This window comes from Musca autumnalis, unplaced genomic scaffold (genome assembly GCF_047663935.1).
Source record: "Musca autumnalis isolate F117 unplaced genomic scaffold, ASM4766393v1 scaffold_3, whole genome shotgun sequence".
Taxonomy (NCBI): Eukaryota; Metazoa; Arthropoda; class Insecta; order Diptera; family Muscidae; genus Musca; species Musca autumnalis.
In genome coordinates this window covers 3,453,518-3,470,054 of record NW_027411866.1, presented here as the reverse complement: position 1 = coordinate 3,470,054, position 16,537 = coordinate 3,453,518, and the positions used below count along the sequence as shown (strand labels likewise).

The window sequence follows — 16,537 nt, the reverse complement described above, 5'->3', positions numbered from 1 at the left end:
AATAGTTCCAGTCACACTAGACCAGTGCCCATTGCACAAAATTTTCAATATGGTATGTCAAAATTTTCTTTATGTTGTTGGGGAAATTACAACAAAAATAATTTTTTTATGAAGGGTTTTGACATTTCATATTCGAACAGCTGACAAAAAAATACCCATCCCAATTATCGACACATGGAACAAATTTATACCAGAGTTATTTTATGAAACCTACGAACCCCTAGTTTCATGCACGAATGGAAAGCAACTGACATTTCGGAAGTAAGTCTACCAATTACATGAAATTTGGCCGAAATTGTAGATTAAAACATAAAAATACATGAAAGTAGACCTTTGCCCACAACTTTTTTCTTTTACATCCAATTTGAACCGAAAACATCGTTAACATCTTCGTAATATCTTAAATCGGGCGGAACCGTTATATGCGTTATATGGGCACTATTTTTGTGTGGAAATTGTTCCAAAATTCGAATTATCTGAAATCGGAATGTACCGCTAATATAGGGTCTATACCAACACGCGGACATATATAGATGATTTTTTTTTTTTTTGTGAAAATTTTTTCTTACATCTGGAAACACAAACTCCAAAATTACAACCAATTCGGTGGTCAAATGGGGACAAATACCTTCAAAATTCCCTCGCTTCTGGTAGTATCAATTATGGCAGGAGAACTACTTACCGCAGATTACTTATCAATAGAAAACCACAGTTTTTCTTTATTAACACGATAAGTTATATATTAGCTTTAATTAAAATTCTTCGTTTCATTTAAAATGTTAGAATAGGAAATTAATTATTAGCATCATCAACATATAACAATAATAACACAAATGGACATACAATAATAGGTGGAACAAAAAGCGTTTAGGAATAAAGTAGTTCTTTTTTAAATAATTAAATACACAAAGCCATGTATAAAAAAAGGATGGAAGCAAAATAAAGAAGAAAAGAAATATGGGATATATAAAAAGTATATATAAAGAAAATAAACAATAACAATAAATTATTGAATGTGTTATATTTGTATATTATTAAAATATTTAATCAAGGCATCAAGGCATTTAATACTCAAAATAACAAGTCCCAAAGAAATTACATTTTTAAAGTGCATTAATTTTCAATATACTTAAAAACCGGAAATGCCTCAATTAAATATTTTTGTCTCTTAGCTTTTACTCAAAGTATAGAACACTAAAAATAATATAGAATAACAATATGTAGTAATAACTATGACTACAATAATAATTTATGTATTTCATAAAATTCCAATTCCAAGCACCTAGCCTTATAATAAATTTTAAATTAAAATAAAAACCATTATCCAGTAATACATCTTGGGGTGCTTTTTTCGTTTCGTTTTGCTTGCTAATTTTGTATTTTAATAGGGAATTTGGTTTTGGTAATACTGGATCATATCGTAGGTTCGTGTTCGGAAGTTCTGATAAGAATTGCGTATAACTGCCAGCATATGGGCAGCGGCCTCCTTATTATTTTTGGTTGATACAAATCGTTGCTTTAGCAAATTAATGGTTTGGCCTCTAAAGCATGGTAAGCCAGTGTCCAACATTAACGATACCAAAGAAACAATGGCGTCCTGATAAGGACGCACAGCCAAAAAGGCTTGTACACACAACTCACAGAACCATTTAAAGGCGGGTGCTTCCATTTTACCACCCATAATCATGACCATTTCGTCGGTTAGCTTCATGTCGGGCTCAAAGCCAATATTACCACCAGGTGAAGATTCAAACATGAAACCGAAATCTACAAAATAAAAAAATGACTTAAAAATAGAAACAAAAAGGTGGAAACAGCCAAACTTACCAATGTGTATAATATGACCATCTTTATCAATCATTATATTGCCATTATGACGATCCTTGATTTGCAAGAGGTAGCCAATCAGTGAATAGGCAGCCATGGATTTGACAAAGTTTGCCCTTGCAGCTTGGAATTCTTTAGAACTTTCATCGCCATATTGATGTAAAAAGTATTCATACAAGCCAGAATCGGTTTGACGACCCAATTGGTCTCGAGACTTGGCATTTGGCACACATTCTATAACGCCACACTGAAACGACACACAAACACATCAATAAATCTTGCGATCAATCAATCACAATTCCAAAACCCTTCACTTACCCCTGGTGCTGTGGCTACAACACGATATGGAAATAGGAAAAGATCCAAACCTACTTGCTGGAATATATTCTTGAATATGGTAATGACCTGTAGGGCCAACATGTCCTGGCGCACATCATCGCCCACCTTAAAAATGGCAGCTTGCCATGACTCCACACCCAATGTCATTTTTGCATCCTCTTGGGAATTCTAAAATCACAAGCATTAAGAATACACAACTAAAAAATTGTTTATGCCAACTTACCGGATTATTTGACACCTCCATGGCCCGCGTTTCCAATTCCGTTATACCACAACGATATACTCTGAATCTTGCCAAATATGGAGCCTTCGCTGCACTTTGCATTGGTGTGCCACTATTATAATCAATATCCAAGACCATTGCCTCTGGGTTTGAGGGTAAGTAACATCCAGATTGCACCTTAATTCTACTCAAAGCAGCTAAACAAGCATTTTTACGTTCCGGTCCCTTGGGGAAAGAGCGTATTTCTCCAGACACTGCAGTAATTTTACCAAAAAAGTCAAATTCCCTTTCATAGAATCGCTTGGCTGAGCCCGAAAATGATGCAATTATATTGTGGCTCAAAGCCTCCAAAGCTTCGTACAGGTAGGGATCTTTGTGTTGTTGATCTTCATCCATATACATATTTGTTTGCATATTCCAAATAAGTTGATGGGCAACAATCTGGGAGCGTTTGGAAATGAATTTAATCAATTCAGTAACATAGCCCATGGTGTCGTGTCGTAGGGCCTGCACCAATTGTGGAATGTAAGGTAGAACCGACTCGGCTGGATAGGAGTTCAATGTCTTGACGGCATATTGGGCTGTTAGAGGATGTGATGGATATTGTCGAGAGAAGTAAGACAATGCCTGTATGGGATTAACAGGTGACCACACCAGAATGTACATTAAATCTGGACTTTCTTGTAAAAGGTTCTTGGTTGTGGCCAAATATTTAAGGGCCTCTGGAATATCACATACAGCAATGGGATCCGAACACACCAATCGTGTAACCTCTTCCTCAATTGATTCGGCATTTTTAATACGCGATGGCAGAAAAACAGCCAATGCGGGGTTGTAGGACCAAGCCAAACGGGCAAAATCTCTCCAAACATTCGGCTTATAAGGACGGTTGCGCCATTCGGTTATTTGCTCCTCACCGGGAATGGCCAAATCGGGTAGACTGTTGGGATTGTACCAGGTTATGAGGAATTCAATTTCAACTGCCATCAATTCCAGTATTAAATTCCTTTTCTTCATGTAGTCCTTGTCGTAGGAGTCCTTGGGATAAGGTAATCGCTTGGAGCGATTAGAACGCTTTGATAACGTGGATGTAGAATGGGGTATGGAGTTATACCAACCACCAGTGCCAGCAATTGACGAAGATCTTCCAGCCTCACCGGTGCTTATGAGGGAAGCAGTTTCTGGATTTTTGTTAACACTCAACATTTGATTCGGTGTAGTGGCGGGAATGTCATAATCACCCACCTCTGAAGTGACCAGGTGTTTCTTTTCACTACGCATTGTTTGCCAGAACTTCAGTAGTATCAGTATGTCTTCCAGTAATTGTTCTTTGTTTTGATTGGGACAGGTAGGTGGACCACTGAAATAATCTAGAGCATTGCTGTATATACGCTCTCTTAAAATATTCCTAGCCAGGGATTTGGGTACGGTATTGCCTTGCAGCAAAGACAAGCCACATTGCAATAACTTGAAGCGACAGCCAACCGTTGAGACTTGGCGATTTTGTTTACTATTCTTGATAATGGGAAGGCAACGATGCAACAGCAGGCAAAACATTTCCACTTTATCGCGATTACAATACTTGGCAGTATCAACCATTTCCGATAGTAATTGCAACCAGATTAGATGAGGAGTTACTAGAATGGGTTTGGATACCAGTTTGCAACCTTCGTAGGCGGCCAGGGGACTGGTGATTTCAACCTCCTCGGAGAACAAGCCGATTTTCTTTTCAAATGTTGTTTGCCATGCAGAAACCATTTCTTGTATGAAGCATAACTCTAAATCTTGGCGGGCTGTCAATACCCATTGCCAGCATTCGACAGCGGTTTCCATTGCAGATTCCGTAAACAACTCAACTTGAGAGGTGGCTGGAAAAATACACCTTTTCATCCATCCATTTTTTAAGAAACATCTCATGAGTTACTTACCCACAGCATGCAGCAACTTCCTATTTATATCCGAGCATATTATAAGATATGCTGTTGCTCTCCACAAGGCTCCCCGATGTCTGGCATCACTTTTCTCCCTACATGCCTCCCAGACATCATTGACCAAACGATCTGCCAAGCCGGCCTTTTCTTCATCACTTAAAACCGACAGCAAACCCGATATTTCACCAGCATACTTGCTGCGCAAACATAAGACTGATACAAATCGTGGGGTGTCCGATGTAACACAGGCTGGGCGCTTGCTGTTTGATGGTAGTGCATTTGGATGAAAACTATTTGTACTGACCACCGAATCAAAAGCCAATGCCAAACCACTGTGATGTGACAAAACCTGTGTGGGAATTTGATTTGGATACTCCTGCAAATGGGATTTGGTAGAGCGGGGTGCCCATTTCATGGCCTCATTAACAATGCCTTGGCAACGATCAGCAAAATCTTTAAGACGTCCCTCTCGTGCTGGCAACGAATCCATTAGCTGTAACGTGTATGGTGTAGAAACTACTCTCAATGTGGGTGTTTCTTCATTAGGATCGAGGGTTAGAGAAAAGGCCAATAGTTGTAGGATATCCAACATGCACCACAACACTCGACGATTCCACAGCAAGTGAGGAAATTTGTCCACCAATTGGGATAGATACTGATCAGCAACAACCTGTATTTGTTTGTGTATGTGATTGAAATAGACCAGCAGCAGAGTGGCTTGGGATTCCAACACTTTTTCACGTATCTCATCACGACTAAACAATACATTGCGGAACTTTTCAAAAACTTGATCAGCAATACTAAAAATAGCCAGAATAGAAATAGACAACAACAAGAAAGTTTATTCAAACTTACCACTTGACACACTGCCATATACCCGACTTGTCCTTTTGCAAGGCTGGATCGCACAGGTACGTTAAAATCGGTTCCAAACTGGGCTCCTCGGCATTCTCAACACGCAAAGTTTCCAGCCAGTAAACGCTCAACAAAAATGTGCACTGGGCAAAAGAGAGCTTGTTTATGGCAGCTGTTACCTCTGCTGTAGGATGCTCCAACAACAATACTATATCACTTCTCAACTCGTTCAGATTACTTGTTTCACTCTTAATGGCCGAGGTGTAGTTTAACTCACGCATATCCGACTTGTGTGTGGTTTGCGATATCAATAGGGGAGACTTTGCAGCAATTTGTTGAACTCCCATATACCACTCGGGTGACCAGAGACGAGCATTTGTAAAACCCATGACCACACAATAGACCCAAAAATCTTTGAAAAGTTTGTGTAAACGCAAACGAGGATTTTTTATGGGCGGCAGACGTTTGAGTAGCACAGCGATTACTGGTATCAACATACCCAAATGGCCAGCACTCGAACGGGATTTTGCTGCCCCAGGCGTATTGTCATAGGAACGCTCTCCCTCAAGACCGATTTGCACAAAGAGTTCAAGCAATTTGCCCAGCAATTCTAATTTCTCGTCGTCCCCTTGAATATTGGCGGCAATATTGCCCAGAGCATTGACCACAGCATCGGAAACGCTAAAGAATTGTTTGCGATGTTCGGGATCCGAGGTATAAGCCAAGGAGGCCGATTGTACTGCGACTCGGGAAAACATTTTCATGATTTCATCAAAAACATGAGGTTCACATTGCGATATAATCATACAGCCCAGCTGGTCGACAATCAAGGCATTCTGTTCGGAGGGTACTTTGCAGAAACGTTGTATAAAGAATTGCAAAATGTTTTGTGTTGTCTTGGAGGTGTCCTTCAAGGCCACAGCCACGTGACCCAACATTACAATAATGTTAAGGCTAACTAATGTAGATTCTCTGGATGATAAATATGAACATGTTAAAAGACTAAAATAATTTGGAATATTTTATAAAGCTTACGATTCATGCTTCTCAGCCGTAAACAGACGATTGGATACATTTGCCACTAAGGCGGGCACACAAAACTGATCCACAGGCTGTGCTGCCCTTAGAGCAATGCTCAAATTTTCAATGGCTGCATCTCGTAAAGCTTCAAATGCTGCTTGTCCTGTACGTAAGGGTGCATATTTTTGTCCTTCTCCAAATATATCTACAGTAGATCGAGACTCGCTGGTTTGTACGACAATTTTGAAAGGTGTCACAACATCCTTTTCCTTTTTCTGCAAAGCCAGCAACTGTTGAGAATGTGCATGAAGTTTTGCCAATATCTGACTAGGATCCACAAGGAAATCTCTTAAATACGATATTGATGTGTTGGCAATATTCGGGAATTTTTGAGCCAATTTGCCCAAACCTTCCAAGCACACCATTAGTAATGGCATGTGATCCATAACGATTTTGTGGGACAATACAGAATTGAGCTTCTGGGAAAGGCGGCCACACAGTTTATCGGCCTCTGTAATATATAATACGAAAAATTATTAATTTATGACCACAGATTTTTATTTTACAACTCCACAAGGTAACTGAACCATTCATGATGGAAGAACATAAAGCACAGCATTCCTGGATATTTAAACGTACCATTCTGTGTTTGATACATGTTATGATTGGCATCAGTTTTGATGAAAAGATTTTTTAGGAAAATAACTTTTTAACATTTCAATTAGTGGCGAAACAAACATCCATGCCCCTACACAATGGATTTACATGTGAATCATTGGAAGAATGAAGATTCATTGAAATAGTTTAAGTGACATCTTATGAGTTGAGGGATATGAGTGAAAACATTTGTACAAAACCCAAAACAGTTTCAGACGACGGAAAAAGGAGGATAAAGAAATTTTGAAAACAGAACAGACGTTAGATGATAAACAAAACTTAAATTTAAACTTAATAAAAACAAATTAAATTTTTTGGAATAAAAACTTAAACCTTTTTGCATTAAATAATGTAAAGCATACTGCAATGAAGGTACATTGTACTCCTCATCAACTGCAAATTGAAAGAAAAAATTAAAGAAATCATAAAATGTTTTAACTGAACTTAATTCCAGCATGGGAACTCCACTCGGATAGTTTTAAGTTTTTCATGTGTTGATCACAAAGACATAATATTTCTCGTCAAATTTCATATATCTCTAGATTAGAGTCTCCAAAATTCGAAAAATATTAACTTTGATGTAATTATTTCCAAATTTAACGATCAAATGATTTGGCTGGAGCTCCCAAACTGGACTTGTGCCTTAAACTGCTTAAGCAATCGCCTTCTTCATCTCCATCTTTATAATTTGAAATGTAACGGTTCTATTGTATTGCCAACAACCAACTTACCCGTTTCATCTCGAATAGCCCAGACAAGTAAATCCACACAGGCAGCATTAGCCATGACATTCACCTTGTATTTGTTTACCACTGGTATACCATTCTCTTCCCTCTTCTCTCTTTCTTGATCCTGTTGCTTATTTTGTAACTCTGTTTGACCATTTAGGAATAAACGCTTCACAAACTCCTGAACATCTTTGGTAAATGGTGCTGGTAAATCGATTTGATGTTGCAATATTTCTCTTAGCAATGTCACCAATACTAAATTCAATGTTTCCGAAAAACTTTTATAACAATAGCCTTTGATTTGATGTAAAGCAAAGATATCGCTAGCTTGCTCGTCTAAATGTTCCAAAGTTTCTTTGGTTAGTAGTTTCTTGGCCACAGCAAATATAGTTTGCAAATGTTGTATGGGAAATGGAGGCATGGTTAGAGCCTTTTGATGTTTTGTTGGAGTTTCTGTTACACGCATATTGGGGAATTGATTAAAACTGGAACCGTAACGTGTAAAGAAATGGGTTCTAGGATCGTAGGGTACCGAGAAATAGGTATGCAACTGTGGTTTTTGTTTATTCATGTGTGTTGCCATAGACATGTGTCTCATTTTGATTTCATATGATTCCTGACTCAGACTTCCCGACATGGAGCGTGGTATAATGGGACGAAAATGGGCAAATTGTAAACGTTCATTGGAACTGTGACTACCACCATCTCTAGGATTTGGTTTTACCTCAGGCATTTTTTCTCGAGGATAAATTCGACACAGTAAGGGTGGATCATGAGATGCGTAACGGCCCATGGAACGTGCCAAGCCGAAAAGTAATGGCACAGTTGCCTTGCACAAAATTATTGGGGGCGGTGCTGAGCTACTCTCTTTGCTAGATTTGATAATGTTGGCCAGGGCACTCAAGGTCTCTACTTGGTTTACAATAATCTCTTCCCTTAGATCTGGACATTTTGCTGCAATGTCTGACAACAATGTGTTGAGACAGAAACTGAACTTTTCAGCCGATGGTATGCCTGTAAAAGATAGATTTGCATTACTCACATTTGCACAACTTCTATGACTCATATTGCAAAACTTACGATCTGTCTTGCTCCATTTTCCGTCGTCCACCCAAACAGCCTTGGGTAAACACTTGGCCAATCTCAAAAGATAGGGTACAATACGATCCTCATGTTGGCAACCGCTCTCGAGGAAATACAAACCCAATGCAATGACGGCATCCTGAGCACGAGAATCCAAACAGAAAACACCTGCAGCATTCTCTTGGGGACAATAACGAAACAAAGACTGAACCTAAAATGTAAAATGCTCCATTGTTTTATCTATATTTTCATAAAGAAAACTAAAACTAGTTATGATAACTAAGAAGTCAAGGTCAAATTCCAGCACACAATATTTTGGTTGGTAATTGATTGGCGATGATGGTGATGAAACTGTGTGGAACAGACCTTTGGCCATGGTGTTGGCTTTATTTGGGCAAGTATTCGTGCTAAACTCTGCACCGTTTTCTGATAGGAGAATTTGTCTGCCATTGTAGCAGACATTTTTCGTATTTTTTGTATCCAAAATCAGTTTTTTCGTTTTTTTTCCACTTGTATCAACGCACTATGAGAAATTAATAAAAAATACTTCAGGTCTCTACAGGTCGAAATGTAAATACCAGGGCTCTTCACGCAGGAAACGCAGACCTTAAAAAATTTCGCGATTTTTTATGTTATTCAATAGGCATCACTGAACTCAAAGATTAGGTCTGTCTGGTTACTTCCCAGCAAGAATTGTCCAGCAAAAAGCTATCAGGGAGTAAAGCCCTCGGCACATACGGCGCGTGGAGCGTCGCGTTACAACAACCACATGAAAAATTCACGAACAAACTTGGCATCACTTACACACTTTTCATGTGGTTGTTGTATTCAACGCCCAACGCGTCGCACAACGGACCGTATGTGCCGGGGGCTTAAAGGCCTGCGTACATAAGCTGCTTTGCCTGATTGCCTGCTTACCTGCTTCATTTCTGACGTAATAAAAATAAAAAATAAAGAAGGCCGAGCAAATTTCGAACTGGGTTGCCCTTTTCTTTTTTATTCTTTTATCTTCCAGTAGTGCAATTCTCTAACACATTTTTTGAGTTACCGACAAAAATCGGTAAAATGAAAACGCAAAATTATGAATGAAAAGTTCAAATAAAAGTTGACAACACTCTTGCTATCGGTAGAACTTTACGACTACTTTCTCTTGGTAGCTAAATTACCGAAAAATATCGTTAATTACCGAATTTATAATCATTTTAATTTTACCGACAACTGTCGGTAACTCAAAAAATGAGTTAGAGAATCGCACTACAGGTGTCCATCATATTTTCAGAGACAGTAAGGCTAACAAATTTTTGACATTTTTTGTAAAAATACATATGTGAGATGATAATTGAAATATATAATTTTACAACTGTTTTTGTAGTTGTCTGGACCCCTACGTCACACAGGCAAGTTTTGGGTTATTGGCAATCAATACATGAACTCAACTATCCTGTCATTTGTAAACGCAGGGTTAGGTAATACAGTTTTGGCCTAGTAGAACCTAGCAGCATGTTCTTTGGCATCTAAATACGATAGCTGATATGTTGATTTTGACATTTCTGCTGGAGTTTTTGCAATTATCGTCATCCAGAACCTGCAAGAATAGAGCTGGCAAAAAATGATGGCACTATCGATAATATCGATTGTTATTTAAAAATTCAATATCGATGGATAGTTTTGCGTATCGATATTATCGGAATACAAACCCCTAACCTGAAATCCATTGAAATAAATAGAAATTTCGCTGTTTTTCGGTTATGTGTGTGTAAGAAAGTAAGTCCGTAGTCACACGTACACATTTTTCGGTAAAATAAAATGTATTTTTTTACATTTTTTATAAAATAAAAGCATTTGTTTATTCTCCTTTACATTTCTGTGAACTACTTATGCATAATTTCAAGAAAATCACCTGCCTCACCTGCTTGCCTTGCTTGCTTCTGATAAAAGAATAAAAAAGAAAAGGGCAACCCAGTTCGAAATTTGCCGGGCCTTCTTTATTCTTTCATTTTTGTTATGTCAAAAATTAAGCAGGAAAGCAAGGTAATCACGCGAGGCAGCTTATGTACGCAGGCCTTTAGAGCGTTTTCGGGCGATAGGCTTTGACTGCTCAAAAAAACGTTGTCCGTTTTGATTGTCATTCGTTTGTTGTGTTGTCTGTAACGTCTGGGGTTGCATTCGGAAATGATTTGGGGTTGTTGCTGAGCTTGTTGGTTTCCAGGCGAAACTTGGTGCTGTACCTGTACTTGCTGATGTTGTGGACTTTGCAAAATGTGGCGGTGGCTGTTGATGCATCATTTGCTGATGTGTCTGTTGTTAGGATGTGGTTGATATTATCCACATCACCACAATCAACCTATATTCTGGATCTGATTCCACACTTCCCAACATTTCATTCGCACAATGCAAATTAAGCCACTGGCGTCTCTGCTGGATGTATTCTTCAGAGGAAGAAAAGAAGAAAAGCGCATTTCCACAGAATTTTAAGATTCACTGCTATAAAATAAACAAACAACATCTGTGACGTGACTGTGTGACCTGTTGTCAACTTTCATTTGTTTCGAATGCATGGTTGTATTTGGCATTGATAGCATAAAGATGCTACCAAAAAAAAAAAACGCATCGTTTCCAATTAGAAATTCCATTTATTTTATTTATTTTATGCTTAAAGACATCGGTTAATAAATAATTTTAAAAGTATTTGCGCAATAAATGCGCAAAACTTTTTAATAATCGCCCGCAAAATGTTGGTCACTACTTTTAGAATAAACGCTGCTATTAAATTCAGCAGCCACTTCTTGACGGCCTCTAAAGTAGCACTTAATAGCTTCTCCAGCATGTTAAGAAGGAGTTTCTTAACGGCTCTGGCAATTTTGTTCCAAAAGTTTCCCATAATTTTTCTATAAAATGAATATATATATATATATATATATATATATATATATATATATATATTATTTATTTATTAATATATTATTTAGTAGTTACGTTCCGTTTCAAGCTAAATTCAAGAATAGTACCACGATTATTTTTCTTTGGCGCGTCGAAAGGGGAATACCGAGCAAATATAATTATGGTGGTATGGTAACTTGTCGAGTTCAAAACGTTCAAATTTAAAAACGTTCCGAAAACAGATGCACAATTAAAGGCCTCGACACATAAGAAGCATGGCATTCTTGCTTAGGCCATGTTTATATTATAGCTTTTTGCAGGGTTATCCTTCTTAATGATGATTTATTTGACGTAAAAGCAATGAAATTGACATTTGAAACCCAGTGGGTTTGTTAAATCCGGATATATATAAACGTACTATTAGTCCCGGACCACACTACAGTAATTTCACTGAAATTTTGATATGAAATTATGCGTCTCTAGATCGACGTCCATAGCAGAGTAAAATAATAAAATTGCTGTAGTGGGTAATTCGATTTAAAAACGTGGAAATTCGGATCCTTTTCAACATTTGAACCAATTTCATGGATTTTAAATACAATTTCTTTTTGTTATGATTTTATTTAGATATTCCATTGAGGAACCAATGGAATTTTCATTTTGGAGCACAAAGGTATGCAGGAATGTATTTATTTTTCAGATGAGACAATGAAAACGTGTTTGCAAAAATAGAACGCCTTATAACATGTCCTGCTAATTTGTTTTGTTTGTTGAAGCTGTCAACTGCCTTCAAGTAGCTAGTTTACACATTGAAATTTGTTGAAAGCAACATTATTTTTCGTACTTGTAGGGTTGCATTTTCTGTATATTTGTGACAAACACTTGGTCTGTTCCAGTACTGCTAGAATCTACTAATTTTTAAATTTTTTTCGATAACATAAAGGACAAATTGTTATCGTAGTAAAAAGCAGCTTCTTGCAGGTTCTGGAAGACCGTGTTTAGACACTCAAACTGGAAAGAAAATTTTTCTTATCAATTTCTTTTAAAATTTCCTTGTTGTTTAGACACGGAAATCATGTTTGTGTCAATTAAAAATTATAATTTTTCAGATTCTTCTTCACACTCATTTTCTCATTTGTAATGAAAAGTAAAAATGGACGTGTGTGATAAACAATTAATTATTAAAGGAACCATTGAATTGCATTTTAGTTTTGACATTTCCACTAATTTCGAATTGTTTTTGCTTAAAAAAATAGTTTTTCCTCCAAATGTTTTTTTTTCAATTGTCTCCGCTGTTGTTTGTTTCTCGACAGAGAAAATAAAATGAAAGAAAATGCAAAAACAAATCTGCAGCCACATCAGGTTGTATACGAAGAAAAACGAAACAAAACAGAATTTGCCAGTACAGAGGTGTGTGTACCCCCTCTTATTCCTCTCTACTCCCTCGCCCATAAACTCAATTTTCTTTCCCATCAACTTTCCCTGTATAAACAGGGTCGAACAGAGCAACTTTTTGCATGCACTTTCATATAAGATATATGCATGAATTCCAACAACTAACAAATTTACAAAAACAACATTGTTGCACTATGTTTACATTTACGAAATCCACTCGATTTCAACTGTCAATTCCATTGCTCAAACGTCAAATGAAATCTCATCTGGATTTCATTTGACGTTTAACCTATGGGTTTGACAGTTGAAATCGAGTGGATTTCGTAAATGTAAACCAATCATTGTTATTGAAAATTATTTGTCAAAGAAAATATTGAATAATAGGGTCCTGTTCCAGTACTGCAAGTAGCTACCAATTTTTACTATTTTTTCCAATAACATAAAGAAAAAATGTTTATCGTAGTAAAAAATAGTAGCTTCTTGCAGGTTCTGGAACAGAGCATAAATTTACAAAACAAGTATGAATACAGCTGATTTGTCACTTCTACCGTTTTCTGATAGGAGAATTTGTCTGCCATTGTAGCAGACATTTTTCGTATTTTTTGTATCCAAAGTCAGTTTTTTTCGTTTTTTCCACTTGTAATCGACGCACTATGAGAAATTAATAAAAAATAATTCAGGTCTCTACAGGTCGAAAAGTGAATACCAGGGCTCTTCATGCAGGAAACACAGACATTAAAAAATTTCGCGATTTTTATGTTTTTCAATAGGCAGCACCAGATGAGATTTCATTTGACGTATAACCTATGGATTTGACAGTTGAAATCGAGTGGATTTCGTAAATGTAAACAAAGCATTACTTCCCAGCAAGAATTGTCCAGCAAAAAGTTATCAGAGAGTAACTACGCGTTTACAACTCTGATTTACTAACACCTACATACATTTGTCGGCTGTCTTCCATCTGGATTTCATTTGACGTCTAACCTATGGAATTGACAGTTGAAATCGAGTGGATTTTGTAAATGTAAACCAAGCATAAGGCTAACACATTTTTGACATTTTTTGTAAAAATGCATATGTGAGATGATAATTGAAATGTGCTGAAAACAAAAGAACATGAACAGAAACAAAATATGTGAACGGAAAACAACATTCATAATTTTACAACTGTTTTTGCAGTTGTATGGACGCCTACGTCACACAGGCAAGTTTTGGGTTATTGGCAATCAATACATAAACTCAACTATCCTGTCATGTATAAACGTAGGGTAACGAGTTTTTATTTATAAATACATATATGCTCCGTTCCAGAACATGCAAGAAGCTACTAATTTTTATTACGATACTGGAACAAACCAATAATCCGATTATATTGTTACGAATGTAACTGATAGGTTTAAGTTAATTTAGTTTAATTTCCGTTAATTTTAAAATTTGAATTGTAACGTAACGTTTTATTACGCAGTTATTTTATTTAAGCAACAACAACTACCATGTAGAACTCTCTTCATCATTCTAGTCGTTACATTACCTTTTGTTAATGTTCTTTTGTTTGTTTTGCCATAATCATGTAATTATCGTTTAGTTTGTTATACCCCGTTTATATATAAACGGATTTAACAAACCGACTGGGTTTTAAATGTCAATTCCATTGCTTATATTTCAAACAAATCCTTATAAAGAAGGTTAACCCTGCAAAAAGCTCTAATATAAACAGCTTATTACTTCTTTTCTTGCATTTATTTGTTGTTGTAATTACGTCATTGATCATCCCCCATGTATGTGAGTCTGGTTGTTCGCTTAGTGCGAATGTGCGTCTGTGTGTTCGTTGTACATATTCGAGGAGTTGCCAGACATTTTCTAGAGGACTCTCGAACAGGGAGACTTTGGGATATAAATACAGGGGAACTGGCAATGACGAGTTGAGTTGTGTTTTAAGCGTTGAACTGAACAGATCAGTTAAATAAGAGCTGCGTGCTAACTAGAGACTTGCTGTGTGCTTTGTAATTAAAGTCGGTTCCGAATAAGTGTAATAAAGTAAATAAAGCATTGTAGAAACGTAATCTAAAACGAACCCTGTTTTATTTGCTACAAATCGTACTGGGGAATAAAACAACGTCTACACGGAGATTAGTTAAATCTAATTCCGTAACAATATATATACATACCCTAAAGCTTTGTTCCAATTTATTTTTTTCTTTCGAGTATTCCTAAAGGCCTCGACACATAAGAAGCATGGTATTCTTGCTTAAGTCATATCTGTCGAGGGCATACAACTTCAAAACAATATACACAATCAGTGCATGTGTTTGTACTGTTTGAAAAATATGCCAAACAATTTTAAAAACAATTGAATTCAATGATTTTTAAAATTGTTTTTAGGACATTTGTGTGGAAGAAATTCTTCCGTTTTGCATTGGAACTCGATTATGAGGGGAATCCTTGACACATCATTCATTTTTCATTTCGTTTTTTATAAAATGCTCAAGAAATGTATTAAGGCTAGAACAGAATCAATCGTCGCTTGCTGCCAAAGGGGATCGCAGGCGGATTTGCAAAGAGGTTCTGGCATTCCTTTATAATTTGACATTTAGGGAAGCAAGCAAAACAAGCGACGATTGATTCTGTTCTGGCCTTTAAGGTAGAAACACAATGAAATACGCCGCTTTATCGCGCTCAGTTTAATGTAAAAGACTAAAGGCAAAGTACTACCTAATTCAAATTAATTAGGCAGCATTTGAATTAATTAGTACTTGGCCTTTAATCTTTGACATGAAACTGAGCGTGAAAAAACCGACGTATTTCATTCTGTTCACACCTTTAGACCGTTTCCAGGCGATAGGTTTTGACTGCTCAAAAACACGTTGTCCGTTTTGATTGTCATTCGTAATTTTCATATCCAGTGTTGCGTTTTTGAAGTCATTTTATACAAGCGTACTTTTTGTACAAAAAGATGTACGGTTTTACATAAAGGTACCTAAAATTTCCATGTGCGTATTGTATTTGAATATTTTAAAATAAGTAATTCTTGTGAATCCCATAAAAGCGGGTAAAACGAATGGGTTAAAATTGTTAATAGAGGGTCTGTTGCAGAACTGCAAGAATCCACTAATTTTTACTCTTTTTTCCGATAACATAAAGGAAAAAAATGTTATCGAAGTAAAAAATAGTAGCTTCTTGCAGGTTCTGGAAAGGAGCAGGAGAATATCGTAATAATTTTTATCACCTGAAGGTAAGATGATACTTGAGTTACCGGCGTAAATTTTTCGAAAAAGATATTTATGAAATAAAGAAATTCCTTCTCATTTTATACAAAGAATTCTGTTCATAACATTTTTTATTTCAAAACTTTTAAAATAATTTCAATCGCGAAACATATAAAATATATATATTAAAAAATCATAACATTTACATGAACAATTTTTTTGTACTACAAAATAAATACAAAAATATTTCATAAACGAATTTATCAAAAAATTACCTTTTGTACGTTTTCTTTCACTTACTTCCACATTTTGTTTCAAAACTGACACAATTTTCGAATGACAATCAAAACGGACAACGCGTATTTGAGCAGTCAAAACCTATCGTCTGAAAAC

The 16,537-nt window shown here is 36.5% G+C and overlaps 1 protein-coding gene across 2 annotated transcripts; it reads right to left on the bottom strand.

Moving 5' to 3' along the window:
• Nucleotides 1-712: 712 nt before the first annotated feature.
• Nucleotides 713-9,261, bottom strand: Pi4KIIIalpha (phosphatidylinositol 4-kinase III alpha). Of its 2 annotated transcripts, XM_073979010.1 has the most exons (11): nucleotides 9,030-9,242; nucleotides 8,661-8,874; nucleotides 7,584-8,594; nucleotides 7,186-7,245; nucleotides 6,211-6,706; nucleotides 5,176-6,147; nucleotides 4,318-5,120; nucleotides 2,390-4,257; nucleotides 2,146-2,334; nucleotides 1,828-2,074; nucleotides 713-1,767 (listed from the first exon to the last, which is right to left on the bottom strand). In XM_073979010.1, the coding sequence occupies exons 1-11, from the start codon at nucleotides 9,123-9,125 to the stop codon at nucleotides 1,382-1,384; spliced, it is 6,342 nt and encodes a 2,113-aa protein (XP_073835111.1). In that variant the 5' UTR covers nucleotides 9,126-9,242; the 3' UTR covers nucleotides 713-1,381. The 2 variants fall into 2 exon arrangements, with proteins under 2 accessions (XP_073835111.1, XP_073835112.1); XM_073979011.1 differs by lacking the exon at nucleotides 7,186-7,245 and having other exon boundaries at nucleotides 9,030-9,261.
• Nucleotides 9,262-16,537: the final 7,276 nt, after the last annotated feature.

What these genes read in the sequence shown, in the direction of transcription:
- Pi4KIIIalpha (XM_073979010.1), bottom strand. Translation starts at nt 9,125, where the DNA reads ATGTCTGCTACAATGGCAGACAAATTCTCCTATCAGAAAACGGTGCAG. An exon ending in AGCCAACACCATGGCCAAAG is followed by an intron (nt 8,875 to 9,029) that starts GTCTGTTCCACA and finishes TTTACATTTTAG; the next exon opens with GTTCAGTCTTTGTTTCGTTA. An exon ending in AAAATGGAGCAAGACAGATC is followed by an intron (nt 8,595 to 8,660) that starts GTAAGTTTTGCA and finishes TATCTTTTACAG; the next exon opens with GCATACCATCGGCTGAAAAG.